We start from the raw sequence: 26,434 nt of genomic DNA, 5'->3' as shown, positions 1-26,434 counted from the left end.
ACGTACAGGAGAGAGTGATAGGGCAAACGATGTCTCTTCTGAATACGGAGAAAGTATAATACTTCAGATCGAGTGATTTTCATTGTAACGGTGTCGATCGTGTGATAAAACATTTATCTTGTTGAGTTGGGAGCATTTTAAGCTGATGTGTGTGTGTGTGTGTGTGTGTGTGTGTGTGCGTGTGCTTGTGTGCGTGTGTCCTCTTGTGTGTATTTGTGCATGTGTGTGTGGGGGGGGGGGGAGTGACCAGACAGTATTTCAAGGGTAAGCAAAATCTCTGTGGTTAGTGCATACATGGACATAATATTATGTCCATGGTGCATATTATGTTTGCCTTGGGTTTCAATTACTTCAAACATAAAATAAAACCGCCAAGCTGATGCTACAATGGTAAGAAATTAAGGAATGTTTCCAACTTAATTGCCTTTGCTAAAGTGAATGCATTAATCATGAATATTTTTTATTATTTTTTATTTTTATTTAATTCGTTTCTTTTTATTTATTTTCTTAAAGCTTGCCCTCGATCTTTGTCTCGCACAGTGCTTTTAGTAATTTTCAGTGATTTCATCGATTTCTCCCCTCAATATAATCAGTGCGCGTAATGCACAGTCCTTACGTATTCAGACCTGTTCTAATAGACCACCAGTTAATCCAATCATATTGCCGCTGAAAAACGTCTCTTCGTGTAAACTTAATATACACTAACAGACTGTGGAGTTGATTGCGTTTCAGAATTGATTGTTTCCTTTTTCCCTTTTTTTTTCATTTTTTCTTCTCAGTCAAGAAGCCAGTACATATTTGTCAACCAAGAAGTGTAATTTACTTTTTGGTCGCTGCGACTCATTTTTAAACGCCTTTTCATTCCTAGGCGATCTATTGTGGCGCTCAGATTCCACCTAGCGCTTCTGGATCAAGTAAGGACTCTGCTTCCTGATCTTCATCGCAACCTCTGCAGGGCCGTAGCCTGAGCAAAATGCCAGGGGGGGCAGTAGGCGGACGAAGCTACCGAGGAGGGGGGGAGGGGGGCAAAGCTACCGAGGAGGGTGGGTGTGGTGTGTAAAATTCCAAATTCCAGGGGGGGCAGCTGCCCCCCCTGCCCCCCCGGAGGCTACGGCCCTGCTCTGTGTTATATGGCACCAAAAATATTTTATCTTGGTGGTTTACCTTCAAGGTTTAGAAGAATTTTCAACAAAATATCGAAGAGACTGAATCTTTGCATGACTTTTTCTTTTTTTTCTCTTTTTTTACATTTCCGCCTTATTCTCTTCTTATGTTGCAAGTTGACTCCGGTTAGTTACTAGTTCACAGCCGCGGAGAAAAGTGATTTCGTACGAATAAAATAGTAGATGGGTGAGCTTATTAAGCATGTATGATATACAGTCTAGAACACTATCAGAGTGATTTGGGTATGTTCCATTTATACTTGCATATAGTATGTAGACTTAATATGAATTCGTTCATAAGTGTGATTAGTTCTATCACCCCTGAATCTTTAGCGAGAGAATTATACGTAATCAATATCGGTAGAGATAGCAGTTATTTATTTTTTTCAAAATTACCCGTCAAGTCTTTCAGAAACGCACTTCCAGGACCCTCAGAATTATTACAATATTCGGCAAAGCGCAGGCACTTAACAAAAAATCTTTACAAAAAATACGCGCGTGCTTCTTAAAACATCGTAAAATACCAGGCAGATAAATGCCGTTTCGGTGAATAATGGCAAAGCTGTCTCTAACTTCTGCTGAACTGTAGTCTAATTTCTACTCTCTTGGGCCGACACCTCAGTAATATCACTGACGTTTATGTGACTAATCACAATGTATTTGCGGCAATATCTATGAAACCAAGAGGAATCCACTTTTAAGGACAAATATAGATCTTCGCAATAATCAGAAACAGAGGCCAGCATTAAGATTCTTGGAAATTCAGTAAAGTTAGAGATGAGGCCTGTACTGATATATACATGTTACATAGGTGGAATAATAATAATAATAATAATAATAATAATAATAATAATAATAATAATAGCCCAGGTAGAGCAAACATTCCATGATAAAAAGATTATACATAATCTTTAAAATAAATGGACAGCATTTTAATAGCCAGTAAAAACATAAAATAAAGAGATAAGAGCTGTGAACATCAAACGCGTTCAAATATTAAATTGCCACACAATTGTGGGAAGCACTATGTAGATTAACCTCGACACCTCAGTAAACAGTTAATTCCTTCTGCAAATACAGTGTTCGTTTCACCAGCACTATATAAGAGTACCGTTGCCAATATAGATGAAGCTGGGGTCATTTCGTTGCCACTGTCTGTGTCATTTTTATAATGGCTCTTATTTACACCATAACGGCTATATGATTGCAATATCGCTTATTGGTAGTGCAATTCGTCCCAACCGCGGCGCGCCTCATCCCTGCAATCGTATTCGGAGAAGCCCTTCGCTGCGGTTGCTATGACATTGTGCAGTATATGTACAAATACTGGTAGGAGAGTGTACACATTGCCTCTGATCTGCTAGAATCTGCGGCAATGAGTTGCCTTGGCCTGTAATGCGAGAGCATGTTGTAAACGGGCCTTGTTAACATTGCTGCAGCGTTATTATTTAACCAAATGTGAGATACATTATTGCGTTTTTCACGCTTGTTGACCCCAAGGTGACCTTTGATTCAGCTGTTAGTCGTGGTTTGTCGATGCTGATGCTGGTATATTATGGCAAACATCGTGCCTCGAATTGGTGCTGCTTCGACGTACATGTAAATTAAGAATAAGGAATAAGCCGCCGGCGTCGATTAAATCCACATATCCAATAGGAAAATCGGGTGGTTTTGCTTATCCACCTGTCGATTATAGAACAAAACACATTGGCTTCAAAGGGAAGTGCGACTGTATACAAAACACCTGGGCTTTTTTTATACGTGAGTGTAAATCTACGGCGAAACAGTATGCTAAGAGTACAGACGGAGCAACACTGTCGTATTTAAGGACACCTGTGTATAATTTCATCAGTGATGTCGGATTCAAGAAGCAGAGCGTTCACGTACGAAGGGGCCACCTTCAACGTTATCAAGTACCGCGATAAACGCTCCGAGCAGAGGAAGAAAGCTTGCGGTTCACACATAGCGGCGCGAACCACCGCCTCCCTTCCGGCAAATCTCCAAACGCGAGGTATGAGCCATCCAGTCCATCAAACTGTCCGCTTGACTCGGAGGTAGGGTTCTTTTGGCTGCACATACACATCTATATACCTTATATTTAGTCTTATGCGGGTTTATACAGTGTCATGTTGTATAAGCTCACTCATTTCTATGATTTAATCTTGAAACATGTCTACCATTCCATTGTTCAACTGAATTCATATTTTATGACGAGCATGGTTATCAGAGATGATTGCACAGGTTTCATTTTGTGCAGTTAAAATATGCAGTGTGTGTGTGTGTGTGTGTGTGTGTGTGTGTGTGTGTGTGTTTGTGTGCGCGCGGCGCGCGCGTGCGTGTGTGTTTGTACCTGTAGTATTTGTGCAGTATGTGTGTGTGCGTGCGTGTTCTGCGTGTGTGTGAGCTTGCACACATGTTCGTATGTGACTGTGTGTGCTTACATGCAAACTTGCATGAAAGCCTGCCTGAGTTCGCATTTGTTAACTGCAGATCTTTCATAGACAAGATGCAACAAGTAAAGCAGAAATCCCACACGATCATTACCATAACGCCTCTAGAATGCGGCACGCGTCGCTGATCAGTCACAAAATCTTCCGGGGTACCTTTATGAATTATACCCTAATCTCATCTACATGTATCTAATTGCCAGTTACTACATATAAGCTAAAATTGAATAGCTGTGTCAATATGTTGACTACCCAAGCTTAAAACAAACCCAACGAACATCTAAGCTTACAAATCCAATTATGTCTACCTGAATCCGATACTCTGTAATAAGTCAGGTAATTGGCGGAGCCTTTGTTTAAAGTGCTGAAGTAATTTGACTCTGCTTTAGCAAATAGCAATTAGTGTCCGCTACATACACACGCAAGCTGGCCATATTGAAGTTTGTGTGAATAAGTGTTCTATTACTGGAGTTAGTCGGGATCTGTGTACCATGTAAATTGTGTTTAAAAAAGAAACGCAGTTAAAACAAATTAATCAATTTACTGAAAATGGGACTGCGGGTTTATTATGTTGTTTTGAATGCACGCATGCCCGAAAAGTGTTCTCTTTGTATCTAGTTGTGAGGTCAAGTCTCCTTTGGTCAGTAGCTTCACAAATGCATCTCCTTCCCCCCCCCCTCCCCCTCCCCCCCACACACATGCACACCCACACATTCTTGCTATTTTTGATCCTACTCCTTTCTAGCTAACTCAACCTCCTCGTGTTGCACGTTTACACCAACATTTGATTTAATCTGGTAAAACTCAAATTGATGTACTGGTAAAATTCTTTATGCTGGTTTTTGTAAAAAAAAAGATCTAAATGTAATTGACAAATGCCACTGAGGAGAGGTTTATTTTATAACTACATAGTGTAGTGGGTTTCCCTTGAGCCACTTGAATCGTCTACCATGTTGAAAAGTAAATTGGGACTGTTTGGTCGATGCCAAGAACATTTTTTCTGTGAGTGTACTTTATCCTTTTTACACTGATTCATTTATAGGTACGCCGTTATTCTGTTTTTCTTTCACTCTGACAATGGCCGTTTGTAATGGCAATTTGATATGTTGTTTGAGAAAGGATAATGACGCCTTATTCCGATGACACTTGTGATGTTAATGTGATTATTTCAAAGGAAATTACTTTGAATTTTGTGAAGTGCAAATGTAGGTCACCCCGCATAAACCAGAAGAATAGGAAACACTATAGCTTTACTGCATTAGTCTGGTTTAGTGGTTTAGCATGCAGTCAGATGCACCGGTGTTAAAATGTTTATTCACAGTTGTATTTACGTGCATCGACAAAGTGCCAGAACTCATTTCAACCTTGACTGTAAGCTGGTTGAACTGATTTGTTGTTAGCCGGGGTGTCCATCGATTAACTCCAGCATTGGTCTCGACGCCTGTGTATGTCTTACCAGCAAAACAATATTTAAAATAATTGTGCTTCTCTGTAAAGCGACGGGTTGTTTATTGATTGAAAGCTACAAACAAAATGTTTTATCCATAACTTTACAAATCCAGCGACGAAACAATATCCAAAGGGTCGCGACACATTTCAACTGCTTTGTATTGCGGTTAGTTCCTTTTATCGATAAAAAGGCGGTGTCATAACCTCTCGCTATTTGCGTCGTACTGTGATACGCATGTACATCACGTTGCGGCTTCTTTCATTGTTGCCTTTTATTGATGGGCATTGTTCTTTCGAGGGCGTTCGATTTTACTTTTAAGCAAAATGACTTTTGATCTTTATTTACATAGTTATGTACCTAGCTTGGTAGCAATAGCAAAGGAAGATTTGTCGAGGATTAAGCTGTTGAAATTTGTATTGGCTAATTTGCAAACCAGCAGGTGTGTTTGTTTCTCAGTAGGCAAGTAATATATGCACGTCGATAGAGATATTATTGTCTGTTTGAATGGCTTTTTGCTTATGTCTATTTGTACTGGTAGGCTACTGGTACTCGGGTAGAATACTCGCTCGCACACACACACACACACACACACACACACACACACACCTTCACGCAAGCACACAAGTACCGGTAGATAAAATAATTTCTTCTGTTATAAAATGTTGTATTTTATGTCAAATATTCTGAACCGTTCCACTTTACTGAAAACCTCGTCAGAATTGCTCCAAACGTTTCCACAAATAGAATGCACCCTAATAGAGAAAATAGCCTTGGACGTTGATGCCATGTTATGGCAATATAGCCTCAGAGAAGTTATGTATCGAGAAAGCAGCATAGAAAATAGAATAACAGCCATAACAATAATAAGTAGTCCAAAGACAAATAAGTGAATACTGAATAAATGAAGTCTCGGAGAGCATTATTTCAAAACTAATTAAAGCTAGGCGACTCGTCCCTGAATGTATTTTAATGAAACCCGTTCCCTTCTGAGTACCTATTGTAAAGCGCCTTTATTAATGTACTGGTACTTGGTATACAAGCAAGCCAAAATACGATCTCAGCGGCAGAAATGCAATAATATTAAACAAAACCTATCTCATACGCAATAACGAGTGCAAAGCACATACTTAGCCATCGTAGGCTATAAGGTTTGACGAGAAAGACCGCCGTTAATTAAATATACATGATATATCGGTGGTGAGTTTATATACATGTAGGTACTTATGCACTGTGGAGTAAGGGCTTTTGTAAGTGGTGGCAAGAAAACCGCGGATCGGGAGTGCTGCGGTTGTGGTGGCATCGTTAGCCCGATATACCGCGGTTATAAGGTCAACATCGGTGCAAACGTTCACATTCTAGGTAATCTAAGAACTTAATGGTAAGATCAGTTTACAGCACGGACGTCCTGAATTTTAGGTCACATTTCACTTCGTTTTACCTCGTTAAATCCCGAATAGTGTTCTATGTTGGCTTGAATTTAAAGAATATCTTTATCATTTACGATTTAAATTTACACATTTTAAAAAATATTTCAAACATTCATTTTTTCCTGGATCTACTTGACTATGAGATAGTTGCTAGTAATATCAAAGGAAATCAGGAAATTCTAAAGACGATAGCCTTCTCTTCTTTTTATATACACAAACAAATATATACCTGTATATGGCAAATTGTTTGCCCTGCTTTCTGGAGTAGTTTTGAAGGTGACTTTTCTTTCGATCAAATCCCAAACCATTGTCTTGACCTTCTGTAGTCAGGGTGGTATTCACATCACTGGCTACCGGAAGGTTAAAAGTACAAAATTAATGGAAGAAAAATAACACGTTCTATTCAGAACTAACCAGCTTAATCGAGTCTCTCTATACATTAGTGAGGAACGCCTGGCAGTTCTATGAAAACAGAGTGCTTTGAACACATATTCTATTTCCTCATGCGTTTGGGTGCAGGTGTCTTCACTGCCGTACTTTATCTTATGTGTGCTTTAATTTTTTTAAATATTATTTAATGAAATAGTATTATTTAACTATATCGCCGACATTGACTATACACATAGTATTTATAAATTGAGCTTAGCTCTATTCAAAAACATCGGAATGTCAGAAGCGATATGTAGACTATGCATTTCTCTTTCATCAGTTTTATTCTATATTTATGTTTTCTTTGGATCGAGAGTTCTGGGGTACATGGCACCTGGTCCCAGTTTTACAAAAAAAAAAAAAAACTTAAGTCAGTTTCCTGGCTTAGCTGCCTACGATTTCAATGAGAGTGCTGTAACACTGTGGGTGATAGGGTGGGATGTGCCCATGTGACCATGTTACCTTGGTAATTAAGTTCTTAGACAGGAAACCTGACTTAAGATTTTTTTATTTTATTTTATTATTATTATTTTTTTTTTTTTTGTGAAAACGGGACCTGGCTTAAAATGCAGCCCAGGCCTTTCAACACATTTCTTCCTCCTCCTTTCAAATGACCATCCAATAACATTAATCAGAGGTGCACTTAAAGAGATTAACAAATTGAGACAGGCATAAATAATTCATTTTAAATGCAAGAAATTAATATTGAAATCAACACAGTTATGCTGAAATTGAATACGATTTTTGTGTTTTTATTTTGCGAGCTTTTGCTACCTTATCAAATGCTAACACAGTGTAGTTTTCAATACACGTGTTATCCATTGTTTGTTATGGGATGGGACGGTGCTTTTTGTTTAGTCTAGTAGAGCGGATGATGCCAGTAATTGTTTTTCGCAGATCAAAAGATGGATAGCTTTTGCTTCACTTTACGTCATTGATCTGCCGCAATCTTTTTTCTGTTGCAATATTTAGCGCCTTGTGAGCGTAGTGATCCGCATGGATAAAAATGAAGTGATTAGAGACTGAAAAATTGCTTGTAGAAGATGGAAAATTGGCACTCTGTTGTATTAGATACAGATTGCTACAAATATTACCGTGTTGTAACCATATAGAGCGTTTTTATGACTACTGTTTCATGCGATTATTAGAGTTTTTTTAGTGGGAACTGTTACAATAATGGCGGTTTGTACGGGCTTTGTGAAAGGTGTCAACCAAGTTGCTATGCAGTACTGCGGTTAACCATTGAGATGACACTCCAGGGAAAAGCCGATTATTCTTCCTTTGATTCTGCTGATAGAATTTTTTTTTTTTTTTTTTTTTTTTTTTTTTTTTTTTTTTTTTGTACAATTCTATGGACATCAACGTCGATAAGAGTTCTTCTGACAAGTATTTATTCCGCATACCTAATTCCTGTTCTGTGTTGTTGGTTTTAATGGTATAACACATTGAATGGTAGATGCGACTGTTTCCAGTGCACATAATTTAACCTTGAAAAGAAAAACATTTATGTGGCGCTTCAAGTTTTACCCGCATTTCATAATGGCATATGCTGTGCAATTATAGACAAGTGCCTAAAATTGAGTTTCACCAGGATGAAATGGCTTCCCTGTCATCTCTTTAATTGGTCATGAAGTGGAAGGCTGCACTGTTGATTTGTGCAGAGAGGTGTCCCTAAAATGCTCAATGATGTTTCCGTTTGAGACGTAGTGTACTGATTTCACTCAAACACATTTTCATGTCAAAAATCTCGATTAGCAACTGAAAATAATTGCATTCTCTAAAAATCACTGTACCCATCTCTCTCTCCCCCCTTCTCTCTCTCTCTCTCTCTCTCTCTCTCTCTCTCTCTCCCCCCTCATTCTCTCTCTCTCTCTCTCTCTCTCTCTCTTTCTTTAATCCTTGTGGCAGCTTGAATTCGCGAACATGCAAAATTACATATTAAAGAAAAATCACCTTTCTTTCCTTTTTTCAAGAAATTGGCCTGTGATCTAAGTCATCGTTTAAACCAAACGCAACAACGACCGCAAATACGCTAAGGTGAAAGTAGAAATGTGACCCGTAGTTGTGTACATGAGGAAATGCTGTTAGAAAGTGAGAAGCAGGGAGGGGGTTAGGATATATTATGTCGTTCGTTTTTCAACAGGGATCAGTCGAGGTTACTTATGAGGACAGGGATTCCGGCTTTTTATCGCGTCAACATTAAATGCCATAACGACCAGAATAAAGATTCTGTGTTTAATTTAATCTAACACTCGTAATTTGTCTTTGTAAACCATAACGTGGTTACAAGAGTAATAACAATACGAAATCAATTTACACCAGATATTCGTGGAAATTGGAGATTACAGCCAGGCATCACTTTCTTCCTTTAACCCTAAAAGTCGATACCAGTCGCCGATCATCATTCAACGCATAAAAAGGAAATGCTGTGGATGCACCAGCTTCATCGGCGATTCTCAGAATATTCATATCGTCTTGGGTAGCGGTTCCCAGAGGAGCGATTTAAGACTGAATCATGATTGCTTATCGCAATTTTGTCTCAATAAACCTCCCAGAGCTTTTTTTTATTCTCACTGGTATTTTTCCTGTGCGTCTTTAAGAGAGATCCATCATGTGGAACTATTGGCAATAACAGATAAGAGATGAAGAATCATTCACTGACTCAATAGCTAATGTATTATCATGTACGAATACAAATGATATGTAAATTTGCATGTAGTTAAAAGTTACCAAAACCTTTTTACAAATCATTTTGCTGTTTTGTCTTTTGCTTAAAGCAGACAATGCCACTAGCACGTTTTGTAAAAAAAAAAAAGAAAGAAAAAACGCACATGCTTATAAGCGTGCACCAAAAAAGAGATCTCTCTAATTTCTCCTACAAACACCCATTCTTTACTGTAAGTGGATGTTAACCGGAGTTTTATGATAATTTTTCATGGAGGACACGTGTGAGGTTTTATGTTTGAAAGCACATTGTCCAACAATGCAAGTGCGTGTTGAAAATATAGTGATACTCAATAGATGTACTAAACCGCGACCGTGAGCTGCCGATTTCTTTGTACAAATCGTGACATTTTGACATTGAAATAAATCACCATATATCGCTATATTGGCGACGTGATTTATCGCCTATGAAATTGCCCTTTGCTGCACCGAGAAAGATTGTTTTGTTTAATGAGAAGCATGTAATGCTGTGAAACTGTAATACAAAATATCGCATTGGCCCTAATGCATTCCTCCAATGTCGCCTGCTAAATATGTGAACGCCGCGATTTCTCATTTTCTTAAACGTTCAAAATGTTTTGAGCGGATGTCCTTGAAACAGCGGTTAATTCAAAATGTTTACTTTTCTTGCTCTTGCCAAATTCACAAATGTAATTCTCGCTTGTATTGTGTTTCTCTTGTTGTATGTGGTTCACTAAATTGTGCATAATTCAAAACCACTGTTGCCTTGTTTTGTTGCGCCAAAGTTAAATTGGGTTTTCTGCAGTTGGTTAAAGGCCTGCAATTTTGTTTATTTTCATTTCGATTCAAGCCAAATATTGTTTACAGTTTCTCCTGTCCTTGCTTGTTATTGTGTAAATAAAAGCACATCGAAGGAACCTCGCCTTCAGTGCATTTGGCCTCGTATTTCGAGGTTCGGAGAAGATTCACAGAATCATTAATTATGATGAAGTTAGACAAATGGGACGGTTTAGACTATGAAATATGCTTCTCAATCTACTGTGATCTGTTATAGGACAGTCGACAGTTCATTACGGTCGATAACAAGAATCCATTACCAATTCATTACCAATCAATGAGAATCCCTGGTTATGAGAACCATGACACATGAATGAAACCGCATTGCGGTTGTTGAGGTGCACATAGCAAATGTGCCGATTGAGACAAACGTTGTTCATCAGTGGCAACGAATGCTTTTCTTCTCTGATGCACCGACTTTTATCAAAGTTTTACACCATTCAAAAGGGGCACTTGTCCAGGGTCTTTAGTTGGGAACAGAGGTGCTTTTATTTTCATTATTTTCTTTCATCAGCATTGGCTATTTGTTTGTCATTCGGCAGTAAAATCAGTACAATAGACAGTGCAATTCCAGTGTTCGACAGCAGGCCCGTAGCCGGGGGGGGGGGGGGGGGGTGAGAGGGTTCGAAAGAACCCCCCTTTTTGCTAGAAAAAGGTCCACTCTGGGTAAAATTTGACCTAGGTACATGGGGATTATATGGTAAAAGGTCCACTTTTTCAGAAAAAGCCCCCCCCCCCTTTGAAATTGCTGGCTACGGGCCTGGACAGAAAAATCAAACTGAGCACTGTATACAACATGGCGTGCCACGGCTCGTGAGCGGATGAATTGCAAAGAATGCATTTTATCGTTTTTTCAATAATGTAGACATTCCATGCTTCCAGCAGGGCCTACATATTTATACATGGAATATCTTTTATACATGTAATATCTTTTTTTTGGTACTTTTCATTCCGTATCCGTATTTCACCTGTACCCTGCTTGAATATAACTTTTGTGGACTACACTTGTACATGTACACTTGTACTTGTACATGTACTTGTACATGTTATTTTTGCCAGCTTTGCACTCCCACCAAAAACACATCTTACGGGCGTTTTTTCGTGTAGTAAACCTGATTCATCCAGTTTTCTGTGACTTCGTACTAGGACCTTGGCTGTTGTTGCTCTTATGTTTAAGTTAATCAGAAGAGAAACATGTAAAAGAACTCCGATAACAGACATTTCTCTCTTTTCTCCCCCTTTTTCTTTACAAGTTAATTTGTTTTTCTGAGAATTTCCAATAAGTCTAAGCGGTTGAACGAAGGAAATGTATCTTGATGCGTGCTGCATTTCAATTTTCTAATTATTTCTGCTGCTTAAATACGTTTGGAGGTGAGAAAATAAAAGAGGTAAAGAGTGACTTTGCATGGTGTCAATCGATAATAATCATATTTGAGCGTGTTCTGAAATCTTTTTGCAATCTTTACAAAATGAGAGAAAATGTACATCCAAAGCACAGAATTTAGCATTTGGACCTGTACTTTTTTTCCCCAAGGTGACGCTTTAACTTGGTGCTTCGATACAATAAACACTATGGTAAAAGCCAATTTTGGTTTCAAGTCACTCTAAACTGAAATGTGTTTGAATCCAAAACCGCAACCAAAACCGGCTATAACAGTACAGTGTATGGGAATTAACGTATTCTTTACTTAGAGCACAGATAGTTTGGCCGAACTCGTGTCATTCAAAAAAAATTGTCCCCTTCCCTCCCCGCAAATTTATATCTTTTTGTAGTCTCTGTACAATTCAAAAGATATCCGAAGACGATTTCTTCACGGTGCTTAATCTAACAAAATTACTGCAATGAGCTCTGTGCTGTTTGACTCCACGTCACCTATCATTAACAGTCCATCGTTGTTCAATATCGAGATACAAGGAAATTACAAAATCGCTTGGGAGTTGAACAGGAACCGCATCGTACATTACTTTTCATTGAAGCAACTTGATTAACCTGTTACACAAGTGAAGCCCCAGTGGACCTGTGATTGAGCAGTCTGTATTCGCAGGATAAATGAATGAAAAACGTAATTGTAGACAAATGCCCTTTGTTTACCGATAATCGTTTTCCGCAGTGCGATACTCGGCGTGATGAGCAATTGTGTGTTATGTAACAGCGCGGGAATTGGTTGGAAAGGCAGCCATGTCAAGCGTATTCAAAACACATTAATGATTTTCAATTGGGACGATTCCAAGTGTTTTTCCTGGCAATGAGTTTAATTCACATGAGGTTAAGAGTTTTAGACAAGGGTCAAACTCCGCTTGCAGTGTGATTGTCTAAAAAGTCCACATGCCTTCAAAAACAAATCATGTACAAGGGTCTTTTGTTATTTGCCTCTTGCATTGTTAAAAACATTCAGAAGAAACTATACGCACTTTGATATCCTTTTTTATAGGAAATCAATGCCGCGAGGCATGTATCTAATTATATTGAGTGTTTGGGTTTTCGTCAGTGTGTTTCGCAATGTGCGGCCGTTTGCTATGAAGGCATAGTTCCAGTGCGTATAACACAAGAAGAAGACGTCAGCTCGTTCGTTTTAATTTCCTTAACCTTTCTCCGAGATAACGAAGTTAAGATTAAAATCAGCTTTACGTTGGTTCCTGACAAATGAGATTAGCGACAATCGTACGATGTTATTTCGTTTTGCTTAAGATATGCACATGTAATCCGCTGCTTCATTATAAAGAATTCACGCTATTTCGTGTTCTGTAAATCGCCCACCTACCGGGGTACACATGTACCCCGTAGTTTCTGCCACGAACACGGTCTTACCCTGTAGTTATATACAGAAATGGGGTGGGGGCATAGAAAGAGTTCATGTCAATATTGATAAATGCCTTTCTATATATGGCTTATGGTTTTATTTGACAGATATTTGAACAATTCTATCCCAACATTGTGCTACTTTACTTTGAAGACATCTTCCATAGACCCGTTTTTCCTGTTCATCGAAGCAAGGAGTAACTCCTTGATCGAAGGGGTCAAGGCCTGCTACAATTAGTTTCAAAAGATATACAGTATTGTGTCAACTATTTCCGAGTAATCGTTTTAACGGTTTTCGTTTATGTGAAAAAAATATAAAATCCCAACGTTGAATTTGGCTGCTCTTTCTCAGAAACCGATCCCCAGAACGCTAATGAAGATAATTTTTCAATTTCTGGGAACCCGTGAGATCAGTTCGTCTCACATCAGGGGAAATGACAAATTAGGGTGTTCATTTCACCTCACTCCACATACGGCTTTAGTAAAACAATTATTCAAACCGTATAGGTTGCCTATAACTTAATTTCCAAGGACCCCAAGGTGATGTTCTATAACATTTTGCATGTCGTGGAAAACATTTCATGCTGTTAATATTCCTGCGAAGCTATTCTCTGTCAGTTTCCATTATTATTTTTATCAGTGATTGTTTGGTTTCTAAGTGAGAGAAAATCATCTAATTACAGGACGGAGTTCAAAATTACCTTATATTGATATTGGACAGAATTAGCATGTGTTAATTTGTCCCATTTGGTTGTATCGAAAATATTTGTCAGGTTTATTTATAATTGTACACTAGTATTTTTATCATCAAAGGCGTATTATCCGCGTTTGTAAATACCACAAAGTCGTATTTTCTGAGTATTTCTTGCAAAATACCTCTCTTTCACAATTCAGGCCTTAAAATGATAAACCCCCTCAAATAAAAATACATGTACCTGATTCCGATATTTCCTTTTGAAATGTACATGTGGTCCAAGTGACTCGCCAGTATTTAGAAGTTATTCAGTTGTAAATTTAGAGTAAATCCAAGAGCAGGGACTAGCGATGATTCGAAACCTGTTTATTTTTCGGGGGAAATTATGTTTGGCTGGAAAATATGGATAGGATACCTTTAAGTTATGCAGAATCAGTTGAGTCTTGATTGAGCTATGTACTGGTGAATCTCAACAAACACCCACCTTCAGTATAGTGGCTTTGAGTGACTTGACTCCATCTAAATGATAGTGAATCAGAGAATAATTAACGCTACCCCGACAATTGGCGTAAAGCAACGTAATACCGACGACTAATTAACGCTATCAATCTGCCGCTACATTAGACAAAAGGATGATGACTGGAAAATAGGGGAAAATTAATCCCAGGCGTTACGCATCGAGCATTCATATTGTGCTTATTGTAATGTATCCGCTGAAAGACCGACTGCATGGTGTCATTTATTGCGTTCATAATTGTGGTCAAAGACGGTACAACACTCGTGTGTGTGTCTTTTATGTGTGTGTGTGTGTGTGTGTGTGTGTGTGTGTGCATGTCTATTGTGTGTGTGTGTGTGTGTGTGTGTGTGTGTAGAGAGAGAGAGAGAGAGAGAGAGAGAGAGAGAGAGAGAGCACGAGTCGGTATTCATGACTTGGAGACACAATATGCTGGACACGATGTTCTGGTGACAGTTGTTGTTATTGTTCTTGTTGTTGTTGTTGTTGTTGTTGTTGTTGTTTTAAAAAACCTGCCATGTGTTGTTACAGATAGCAGAAGAAAAAAAGACCGCTTGTCTAAACGTGAAAATATTGTTATGTCGTGTTTGTTGAACATAAAATATTTTGTACACATTGCCAGATTGAATGTTGTCTAAATTGGTATTTTAGTGTAAAATAAGCAATTGCAGCAAAGTATTCAGGTGCACATTTTCTGGTGCCAGATTACAAACCAGGTTTACTACGCATTCAGCTTTTGATATTGTCCTTGTAGTTCATTACTTTAGAAATGTCTCTGAGCCTGTCAAGGCAAATGCTAGTCGGCGTGCAATTTCATGATCAAAAGTGTTCTCGATTAAATTAGTGCTTCGCTTGATTGAAATTATGCTTTAAGTAAAAACCAATTCCAATCTCTTTGATGTCTTAGTATGCAAAAAATGATTTCCTATTTTGCTCCGATGATATTTGGCCGCTTTTGAATACCCTGATACGGAACATTTCCCTTGTCCTCGGCGAACCTAAACATATCACTCTATTTGTAATTTTGATATCGTTTTTTTTTTTTTTGGGGGGGGGAGGGGGGAAGGTGGTTATCAGTCAATTTTAAAATTCATCAAATCTGAATGCTAATTGAACGATAAGATAAGATATTCGTTCCCTGAAATTTAGTTTTGAACAGTGAGCAGTAATAACATTACTGTAACAGTATGCAGCGTGTAATTGGGCATACGGACAGGATATTTAAAAAAGATATAAAAACACATAGCGCTATGACGGTCTCGTATGATGTCCGTTTAACATTCTATCTTTACGTCTTTTACTTTAATTGTCACATTCTCCTGCCACCGTTTAAGCTGCATTAAAATGACTACACACAGTTTATGGGGAGCATCTACTTCCAACAGTAACCGGCGACAGGATTGACGTCAGATTGAACCGTACGTCATAAACAATGGGTTAACTTGATTCTGTCCTACTTGTACTGAAGAAATCGACATTGAAAATGCATGCCATATCTCTTAGTAATCTCTCGGAACATATTTGTCGAACTTTAGCCAAAATCCCACTGGAGTGGAAATAAATGATAATGGTTATTTAATGCGGTTTGATATTACCTTTTAAAAAACACTACCGAGCTCTTAAGCTTCCGACGTTTGGTTTCTGAAAGACGCTGCGTTGGTTCTGCTACATGTACCTCCCCAAGTTCTTCTAAACAACAGGAGGCCGGGGTGAATGTATATAAGTTATCCTGAACTGAATCCGTCTATTGCCATGGGGTTTCGTTATGATAAATTATGCGATCATGAGCATGTTTACTTTTTGATGATTTCTTCTAATGGCACAAATGGCGGTTGACTGTACACGGTATATTCACAACACTGGTACAGTACCGGCTGAAGGCTGTTGAATGGTGTTTAGTATATTATTAACTATGATATTACTTTGTCAAAATATGACGCATGTGGCGGTGGTTATGTTTGATTCTGAAAGCTTCTGAGGAGACACTACCGACAGGGATGGTCGCCAAAGAGAGTTAAGATAAACTTGATATTGAGATTTTGATTATACATGTAATTGATATTGTAACGTCCTGACATTCGTGCTCTCCAATTGAAATTGCCATCACCAAATGAGGACGACACATCAGTGTCTCCAACCGGTCTAGTCGTAGTACGCCATCGGGTTTTCATCTGAACTAAATGTATGCCTGTTGCCAAAGTCACGATTGAAATTATTTCAACGCTGTGACAAGCGTGTCTCACCAGTTAAGAAATTTGTGTATAGTCGTGAATATACATGTAGACATAGGGTTTGACATGTCATTGCAAAAACCATGACGGCTTTCAATAATTCTGAAGTAATCCATGTAATGTTCTGTCGGTACCAATTTGGGGATATCGAAAGATAAGCCATTTCCGCTTTCCTGCAGTGTTGCCAAGAAGTTCTTCGGGGGAAAGAAAAATATCCATACTATAAGTCTATCGATGTGTTATTTCCGCTGATTCAGGAAAAAGATACGTCTATTGCCTTTATATAAGATTGAACATTCACAGGGGTTCATGACAACATGATTTGAAGGTTATAATTTCGCGATCCGACAAAACGCAAAGATTAATTTTGTTTCTGTATTGTACCTGTTCCCACAATTCGGTTCGCTCTCATAAATGACGCTTGGAAGGATATATCTGATGGTAATTTATCTAGTTATTAACAATATTTCGTCAAATCACAGGCAGCGTGTGTCCGTTTGAGTAGCTTATTTGTAACGCCAGCCAAATTCATTTAGTGTATCCTAAGAAATCGTTTGACTAGTGCATCTAAGCCAATGATCTCCTAGAAAAAGATAATACATCCTGTGACCCACATCTAAGGAAATAAGAATGGATTGAGAACATAATCAATCCTAGCGGAAATAGAGAACACATTAATGACCAACTGTCGAGGAAACGGTCGTGGAAACGAATCGCCGATTCTGCGAAACTCACCCCCCAACATCTGTAACAAATTGAGCATGGCTTTCCAAAATGGAACAAAATGGATATTTAATGGTGATGAATAAGCCTATTTTGTTTTCTACGAGGATAATATGTATACCGTAACTTAGATATAGGTACTCGGACAATACATAAGGGTATTCAATTGAAATGTACCACCTGGTAATTAAACTCCGATTATGGTAATTTTATTGTATGGCCATTAGAAACAGTCTGAGCTATATAAGTTACATAAGCATTATGGAGTGTAGAAAAATTTTTGGGCGATCTTTATAAAGTGTTAGCCCTTTTCTTTCTCCCAGTACACAAGAGCCTCTTTTTCTCTTCTAGTCAAGAGTAGGTCTTCCACGGGCGGCACAATTAAATAACATGCTTGCATAGTATATTGTAGGCGTGTGTGTGTGTGTTTGTGCGGGTGCGTTTGTGTGGGGGTTAACATGACAAAGAGATGCATGACATTTTTTTGCCTAAAATGAACGTTATTTTCCGACCACGCAACCACCTTTATTTGGGCCAGACAAGAGGAACTATTAGAGCACTCTAAAAATAGTGACAGACCATGTTATTGTGGTAAGAATTTTTTCTTGAAATGATGCTTTGTGTGGACTTCGTGCTCATTGGGAGACATGTTGGTTTACCAAAAGGCTAGGAGATCTGCGGTGAGACAGTAAATAGGGTTCGAAGCATGTAACATATATAATCACATAATGGGTTAGCAAAATCGATAAAAACGCTTTATTCAATTCAAATCAGCTTCTATTCTCATTGTCGTGATTGAAAAAGATATCACGCTCTGGCATGAGGATTCATGGCGGCATTCTATGCAATTAATTAAAATGAAAGTCTTCTTTTCACCTTAAAGAAGAAATCTTGGAAGAGACACTTGTTCGATTTCGTATTGACCAACGGAAAGAATAGGCTGCTTAAAGAAATTAATGGAGTAACAGCCGTATCAATTGACGTCTCAAACCGCACATTTCCTTCAAAATTTCAAGTGCATTTTACCTTTATTTGCAGACTATAGTTCTTTTTTTCGTGGAGAGTTCTGTCGGGATTACTATTATTTTAAAATCCCAGTAAAAGTCTGTTACGCATTTGAAATAGAACTGCAATGTCATATACACACATTACCTTGAAAATATCTGTCCTACGTTTGCATTCACCTCAGTGGTTTGGCATCATATATCAACACAGGAGTTGTCCCTTCTCTGGTCATCACAGGGGAATATTATAGTGTGATACAGAAAACAGAAGAGAGGAAAAAATTACAGGTAGGTACAGGTCGACATAATTGTTGCGTGCTCAAAAAATAATTACAATGGTATTCTCATATTTCATCAATCGCCAAAATGACGGTTGCTGGGGAGATGGGTGTGATTTTTTACGAGCTCCTAATTAAAAGTTGTTGTTTGGCGCCTGCGTGTCGGCGTTGTTTTGATTAACTTGGTTTTATCGTGGTTGTTCTTATTATCTCCTGCCTTATACACTGTACAGTGCTGGGTGATTCCCTTTAAGGTACCGTTGCACAGGTCTACAATGTACGCTGTTAGCTTCCGCCCTCGCTAAGTTGAGCGACCAGATTGCAGGGCGTTTTTGGTTTTTATCTCATTTTCTGAGCAGAAAAAAATCATACAAGTGCACAATTTTACACGATTATTTTTGATGTACAGAGACACGTACTCAGTACATGGTAAATCACTGTGCACTGCTCCAACAATCTCAAAACGCGGTATGGCAGTTTCCAGATTTATTAACAACACTGTGTCTGATCATTAAACTCGTGGAAAGCTACGTGTGGGCGTGCTCTGCACTTTGCACTGTGTTGGCTGGTCATTATAAAATAAAAATATGTGAATACACAACAAGTGAGTTAGCGAACAGATCGTTACCATGGACTCGTTGGACACAAAGGTGAATTTTATGTCCTGCCATCCTCTGTAAACGAGCCTACTTTACCATGTACGCCTGGTATTAATGGGTCAATTCTACTCTGAAACGATCCCATTCGGTCAGTACGGTATTACTAATATGCTAAAAGCCCCACAGAAATATTGTACACACCATGTATGCGCGCTACACTGTACAAGGAGTCGAAATTTTGACCCACCTCCAAATTTCACAATCGCCACCTTCAGCTTTTGATATCTGGGGCCTCTAAAATAGCATGCAAAATAAAGTATAGGCGATACAATAGTTCTGTAACAGACTAGCAGCGCACCCTGCGGTCAGAGAATAGTTCAGCGCCGAAATTAGCACAATGTATGAGAGGAAGACCCCTTAAGGTAGAGAATTGAATAAATATCGGAAGCCAAGATCGATGAAATGTTGAACCTAGAACCGGTAAGCACACCCGATGACATACGACTTCCGACTTCCAGGGCTGAGAACCGTGCATAACACACGCACTCACAAATGTAAAAACTGTCAATAAGGGACCAGCTGTGGTTTATCACATACACATAAATCAAGCCACTCGTGTTTTAAGAACAAATTTTATCTTGGGTCAAGGATTAGACACAGTGGTAATGTATACATTAGCGGTTAAGACAAGAGCCATTTAATGGCTGTCAAACTGCCTGAAGTGCGCTGTGTTAGAACATCTGTTGAGTAGCCTTTTTCAGCCAACTGCTGGCGCACAGTGTAGGTGCGTCGTGCATCAGACATAATAATGAGACACACAAGGCGTTGGCAGATGGAAATACTGAAAGGGCAAACTAGGGCAACATAGCACAGTTTGCGATCTCGAAATAGCCGTGTCTAACTCCGAGGCTGGTAAAATCACACTGAACCCGATCGGAAATCTTGTCAGTAGTATTTTCGTCAGTGGGAGAGGTAACCTCGGTGTAATTGCAAGAAGTGGATGACCCTGCAAGACGCAGGAGTGTCTGGCAGAATGCCCTCTGATTACCAGGAACTCGTACCAGGAAAACGCTGTTAATCCATCTTTTCCTCAGCAAGAAGATTCATCCTGCTATCTATTGGTGACACTAATTACAATCTCCCGAACCCCGGATGCCAACCTAGCGGTTTTCTTAATAATTTTATCTTAATGTTTTTCAACCCTTATTAAAAAAGGATAAGCGTATAAGAACTGAGCAACACCGACGTCACCAGTCCAGTAATGACCAATTCTTACCTGACGCACAGAAGATTTATTTGTGTATCTGGACTGATTTCAAATCGTAATCTGTTGAATCAATATAACGGAAAGCTGCCGTTGCTTACAAATGACAGTGTAACATTTTGACTTGTATCAGTCCAACGCTTTCTGTTTAGTTAATCTATCAGCGGAGTACGCATCAATGTGTTTCGCGAATCTTAAACGACTCCGAGACATATCCGCGTGCTCATCCGTATTGAACAGCTAGACAAATAGATGGCCAAATGGCAATCAGCGATATTACGGGCGCTTCTCACTTAGGGTAAACATCAATACACGAGCTTAGATTTTTGCTACTAGCTTTGGCATGACAGCACGTACGGTTTAGGACTTTATTCCTCCGATTTGACACCGAGAGAAGAAAAACATGGCCGCTTTTAGGGAGAAACTTCAATTTCGGTCTGAGAATTCTCTGTCGCCTCGCCGAGCAGCTAGTCGTTCACCAGTGGCGTCAGGGCTGGCTAATATTGGGATGTTCGCGGTGGAAACAAGTGACTATTACAGGAAAAGAGCGTACAGGTAATATTGTTGGTATAGGTTACATATGACCACATTTTTAACAAGCAATATCTTAATCATCATTACCTCAAGAAGTCAGATATTTCTTTAATCGTCATCTTAAACTAGTGAAAGCTACATAAATAGACCAGTGCATTGCAGATGAAATGCGGGGAGAAATCTAGAGTCTTAACTTTTTTACAGGGCCTAAATTTTTTCAACGGTTAAGTTCATTGCAAATGTGATACACCAACTATATTGGTACGGTTATATTTCACATATAAACAATGTGTTTTATGTACACATTCTTATGCGTGTGATGAGTATAACACCTGTCTCAGCTGGTTTAGTTCAGATATGTAGGCCTATTTATCTTATTCGAATCCCTGCTGTCACATACTAGTACGTTAAATGCAAATAGGCTAATATATTTGCAGTGCCATCCTATATGAAAGAATAACTATATAGACAGGGTCGACATGAATTATTTCTTGAAATACCACAGGTTCGGTATTCAATAGACGAAAATGCAACGGTGACTGCGTTGCGCCTACCAGTGTTTTGTCACATGTAACCAGAGTAAAAGCACGTGATAAAACTACTGATGATTTTCTTGTTGATTTAAAAAAGCGGGTGTGTCACGCTATTAGTCTATCTTTTGTGTGCTTAAAAATAGAGTTTGAATGAGCTTGTAACTTTACACCAAATTAAAAAAAAATAGTAGCGTCAGTGCTTTTAAGTTTTTCCGTCTTCCTTTGCGTCTTAGAAATACGAGAATGTGGCTATAATGATTTTATCACGCAAAGCAGTGTTTACTTTACTCACGCCGAAATGCTATAGATTGCCTTTCATTGTATGGTTAATTTGAAACTCCAGAGGCTAATGTATTCATTTCAATTTTTCTAAACGATTAAACATCTTCTAGATGTATGCGTTTGTGTCTCGATATGTTTGGCATGATATCATGTGTTCTTCTCTGCCCATTTATTACCCGAAGTGCAGTCAAGCAGGTAGATTGGTCGTAGAATTTTTAGAATTTTTTTCTGAATATCTTAATCTTCTAACAGTGTCAGGAGCACAGTTTTAAAGAGGCAGAGAGGAGGAAGTGCTGGTAGCATTTAACGAACCCATTATATATGTCTTTTTAAATGACTCAGAAAAATCGTTTAAAATGATTCAAACTTTACCTTTCGCCCCCACAAGCAACTATTTTTATCCATTCCAAACACCTGTTTACGTGTACTCGGTTGCATTCTATCATAGGGGATAAATGAACATGATGAACCCATCTGTGTACTCGAACGAAAGTGAGCGGTGAGACGTAAACTACGAACATTTGTATTAGGAACTCATCCGTCCATATTTTGTGTATTGATTCCCTATAGGATTTATATTGAGATAGCGGCTTTGACAGTAACACACTGATTACGAAGCTGTTTCTGTACTATTCCAGACATGTCTGCGCGGTTTAAAATCAAATATCTGTCGTATAATTGTGTCTGAGCGACAGTGGATAATATATTAATGGTACTTGCCTGGAGTTTGCCAGTGAATTAGGGGAAGAGGGTATAAGTGCTCGGTTCTCACGACTCTCTTTTCTTGGGTTATTGGCATGGAAAACGTTAAGGTCAGACGGTCAATAAAAATGGGCAGTTAAACTGTATTTATGTAACGTATCAAGTGAATAATCGTTATTTTAGTTTAGCTGTATGAAGTTAGCACTGGTATTGGCGTTTTTATATTTTCACGATTTCTTTTGCCTGTATATTATTTTCTTACAGTATTCAAAATGATATGCTCCTTCATACGCAGGTCAAACTATGACCTAATTAGGCGTCTTAATCTTTTATGTATACTATTTTCCTTATACCATTACTACAAAACGTGTCACGACATAACATGTGCGCCTTGTCATTTCCATTAACTGAATTAGAATGTTTATTTCTGTGGCGATAGCAAGCGTTTTTTTTTTTTTTTTTTTTACGTTGCCTTGTTACGCAATGGAAGGCGTTTTAATTCAATTTCCTGATTCTACGAACCGTACAGATAAATTTGCGACAGAGAGCAAATCACCATGCCAGTTAGATAAAAGCGATTATTAAGTCGCCTGACGCAATATAAAAATTATTGCTGGTAAAAGCACGCATCGTTTCGTAATAAGTGTAATGAAATGTGAATTGTTGTTTAAACTCCCCATCCTTTATAGTCAGTGACAGTGTAAAAGTTTTTAGGCCAGGTGTGGGAGAGAGATAGCTTTAAAGCAATTTAGTGTTCCCTACGTCCAGAATTGCTACATTGTAGTGTATTTTAGGTTATTCCAAAGGTGTTTGGGGAAAAATGGCTTTCATATTTGAATGAAAAAAAGTAAGTTAGCGGGATAAAAGGGGAATTATGATGAGGATGTGTGATAGAAGAGAAAAAATGTCCTTGTACCGTATATGAATATACAGGCACTTATATGTCTGCAGGCGCGCGCTCGCACGCACGAACACCCGTACATGCAAACATGGCACACCTGCACACCCCCCCCCCCCCACACACACACACACACATACACGCCTACGCATAATCGAATTAACATTGCAGGAGATCATTTGAAAACAAACAACATATTTGCATGCACACAAATATGTTCAAGGCTGCACAGTTGTGTTTTTTAATGAATATATGTACCGTATGCCGATATAACGCCATGGGCTATGTACATGCATAGGCGCAGGTGACTTCGTGTCATTGTATATTTCCTGGAATCAGAAAATCACTACTATGATTATAAAATCGGCGTGTAGTTATCAGTCAGAAAAGATTGTTGACAAAGAACATCGTTTGTAAAACATGATACACATTTTAGTTGTCATAGAAACACATCTCGTTATACTCTCTGACACGGTTTCATGGCACTGAACGATTTATGGTGCTGCTGCCTGAGCAGAATTATCACAGTTACAAATACTGGAGCTAGCCACAAATCCGTCTATATATTAACGTAGCCAATATTTTTCTTGTATCCTGAGAATATTTACCTCATCAAATACTTATGGTCTCCTTCTTTCTCCTGTTAATGATTAACTACAGTATTGACGCAGTTAGATTGCGAATTTAATGGCTGTGTAACTCGGAATAAATACATATTAACTGGTATCAGGCTGCCATGCATAGTATTTATAGCTCGATATCTATGTTGAAAATAAGACAAAACTCGAATCTGTAACACTTGTCTTTAAATTGGAGTTAGCGTTAACCGGCAATAATTTGACTCTACAGTGCTCCCTACTGTATTGGTGGCGTCTTGTTTTTCTCTTTGTGCAGTTTATCTTGTTAGGCTGATTTACGTTGAATACCTCGTATTTGATTTCTAAAAATGTATAATACATGTGTACGCCTTGATGTAAGTCTAGGTGTACCAAACCCATCTTTTTCTAACAAAAAAAAAAAAAAAAAAAAAAAAAAACGCGAAACCTTCTTGTGTACCTCTTCAGGTGTGTCGTGGCAAATACTATAACCCTCCTGTCTTCCCGAGCTTCCAATTGTTTTTCCTTAACGCCCAAGCTAACTCTGGCTAGGAAAATATTAAAGGCAAATAATTCCGATCCATTTCAAATGACAAATGGATACGGGTAATGGTATGGAAAATCTGATTCATCAACCAACTAAGATCTGACAATAGGCAATTCCATATATTACACGAAATATGGTGGTGAATAATGAATAAGTTGACTAGCAGGAAGAGTTAGCAGACACACTCGAAGGCCCGAATTTGAAAAAAAAAAACAATAGAATACCATTTCTAATGAAAATGTTCAACATATGCTTATCACATTGGTACAACTCAAATGAAAAATGGCAAAAAGTGAAGCAGGAACATTACTGTTTCTATCAGACCCATTTAAATTCCCACTAGATGTCTTTACAAGATTTTATACACTACCGATGTAAATATAAAGCGACCGCTTTTGTCTCTTAACAGTAACAATGCTCGCGTTATTTCTTATGGTATAGTACATTGTGTCATGAAGAGCTGCCGTTTAAGCTCTATGGAATTGTACAGTTTACCATTGGAGGCGTAACGCTAATCACGCATTTGCTTGTGTAATGTACATTACGTTGTAAAGAGTTGCTGTTTTATTTTATGGAACTCTGTCATTGGAGGCGTGATGTCCTATAGGGATACCGCGTAATGTATTTTATATAGCCATAGGCTAAGAAGCTCACCGAATCTATGTTTTGTTCTAAAAGGAGAGGAGACTCAAATCTAAGTATGAGATTATTTTTGTCGTGTGTGTGTGTGTGTGTGTGTGTGTGTGTGTGTGTGTTTATTGAGAATTCATATACATACATATACTTACTTTTTATAAAACACATACCTTTTTGTTCTGTGACGGCGGTATCGATATAGCCCAATATGAAGGACAGTCCAGGTAATATTTTCTGAATTCGTCAACATCACACGGTTGGTAGCATATTTGGAAATTAACATTAATACTCAAAAAGACTGGGCATAATTGTACCATGTATACAGCTGTTCACGATAAACAATTGAGTGTTAAAACCAAATCAAATGTCTTTTAGGATCACCCAAAACAGTGTATCCCATAAGATTCATTTTGAGGAAATTGCAGTAGAATCTCCCTAAAGCTTATGCTCTGGTAAGACTGGGTCGAAAGATCACCTGCTACAAAACATATCATTAAAAGTACTAGTTCGTCTATTGCAAACATCAAGATCGATTCTTTGTTCCTTTCTCCCGTTATGTTTTCTGGCAGGCAAGGGCCTGTTAGATTGATCACCAACCAGCGTTGAGTAGTGACCAAAATTGAAACGTACGAAGCAATGAACACAATTGATTATCGCAATGTCTGCGTGATCACGATGTTGTAAAAAATGGGGGGAAATGATAATGACTTGAAGCATCATTATAACCACCACTTCATTCTTAAATATCTCTCTCTCTCTCTCTCTCAGAAAGCATAGTAACATACAATGGCAACAATTGTATCTGTTTAAGCGAAACTTACTAGACCCTATTATTATAGTACCTTTAATTTTCGGTACATAAGAGATTTCAAAAATAATTACTTGGATATAGAGCAGATTTACATATACTTAGTGTAAATCTATCCATGCCATCGCTCCTCAATTATTTTCATGCCAGACACCGGATACTCTAGACTAAAATTAACGGGCAACAATGAGGGATAAAATGGTAATTTTTCCCCCAAAGAAACATCTTTATTTCACGCCAAAATAGATAAGATTAGCTTACAAAGAAAGTCCGAAGACAAGCAGGAATATAAAAAAATCGATACACCTATTTAAACTAGCAATGCACTGCCCAGTGAAACATTCCCAAATGGC

The 26,434-nt window shown here is 38.4% G+C and overlaps 1 protein-coding gene across 5 annotated transcripts in view; it reads left to right on the top strand.

Annotated features, from left to right (window-relative positions):
* The window catches only part of LOC106178946 (GTPase-activating Rap/Ran-GAP domain-like protein 3), a 105,031-nt gene that overhangs the window by 52,078 nt on the left and 26,519 nt on the right, over positions 1-26,434 (top strand). The window contains exon 1 of one of the 5 annotated variants that reach the window (XM_013562352.3): positions 2,260-3,217. The exons of 3 other annotated variants lie outside the window; for them this stretch is intronic. In XM_013562352.3, coding sequence (XP_013417806.1) covers positions 3,018-3,217 — 200 coding nt within the window. In that variant the 5' untranslated portion in view covers positions 2,260-3,017. Of the gene's footprint in view, positions 1-2,259; positions 3,218-19,859; positions 21,101-26,434 lie in introns of those variants that run through there. One more of the 5 variants, XM_013562353.2, reaches the window with a different exon arrangement.

The sequence above is a fragment of the Lingula anatina genome, chromosome 3 (genome assembly GCF_051362555.1).
Source record: "Lingula anatina isolate TDL-2025a chromosome 3, LinAna3.0, whole genome shotgun sequence".
NCBI lineage: Eukaryota > Metazoa > Brachiopoda > Lingulata > Lingulida > Lingulidae > Lingula > Lingula anatina.
This window is presented reverse-complemented; position numbering and strand designations above follow the sequence as displayed.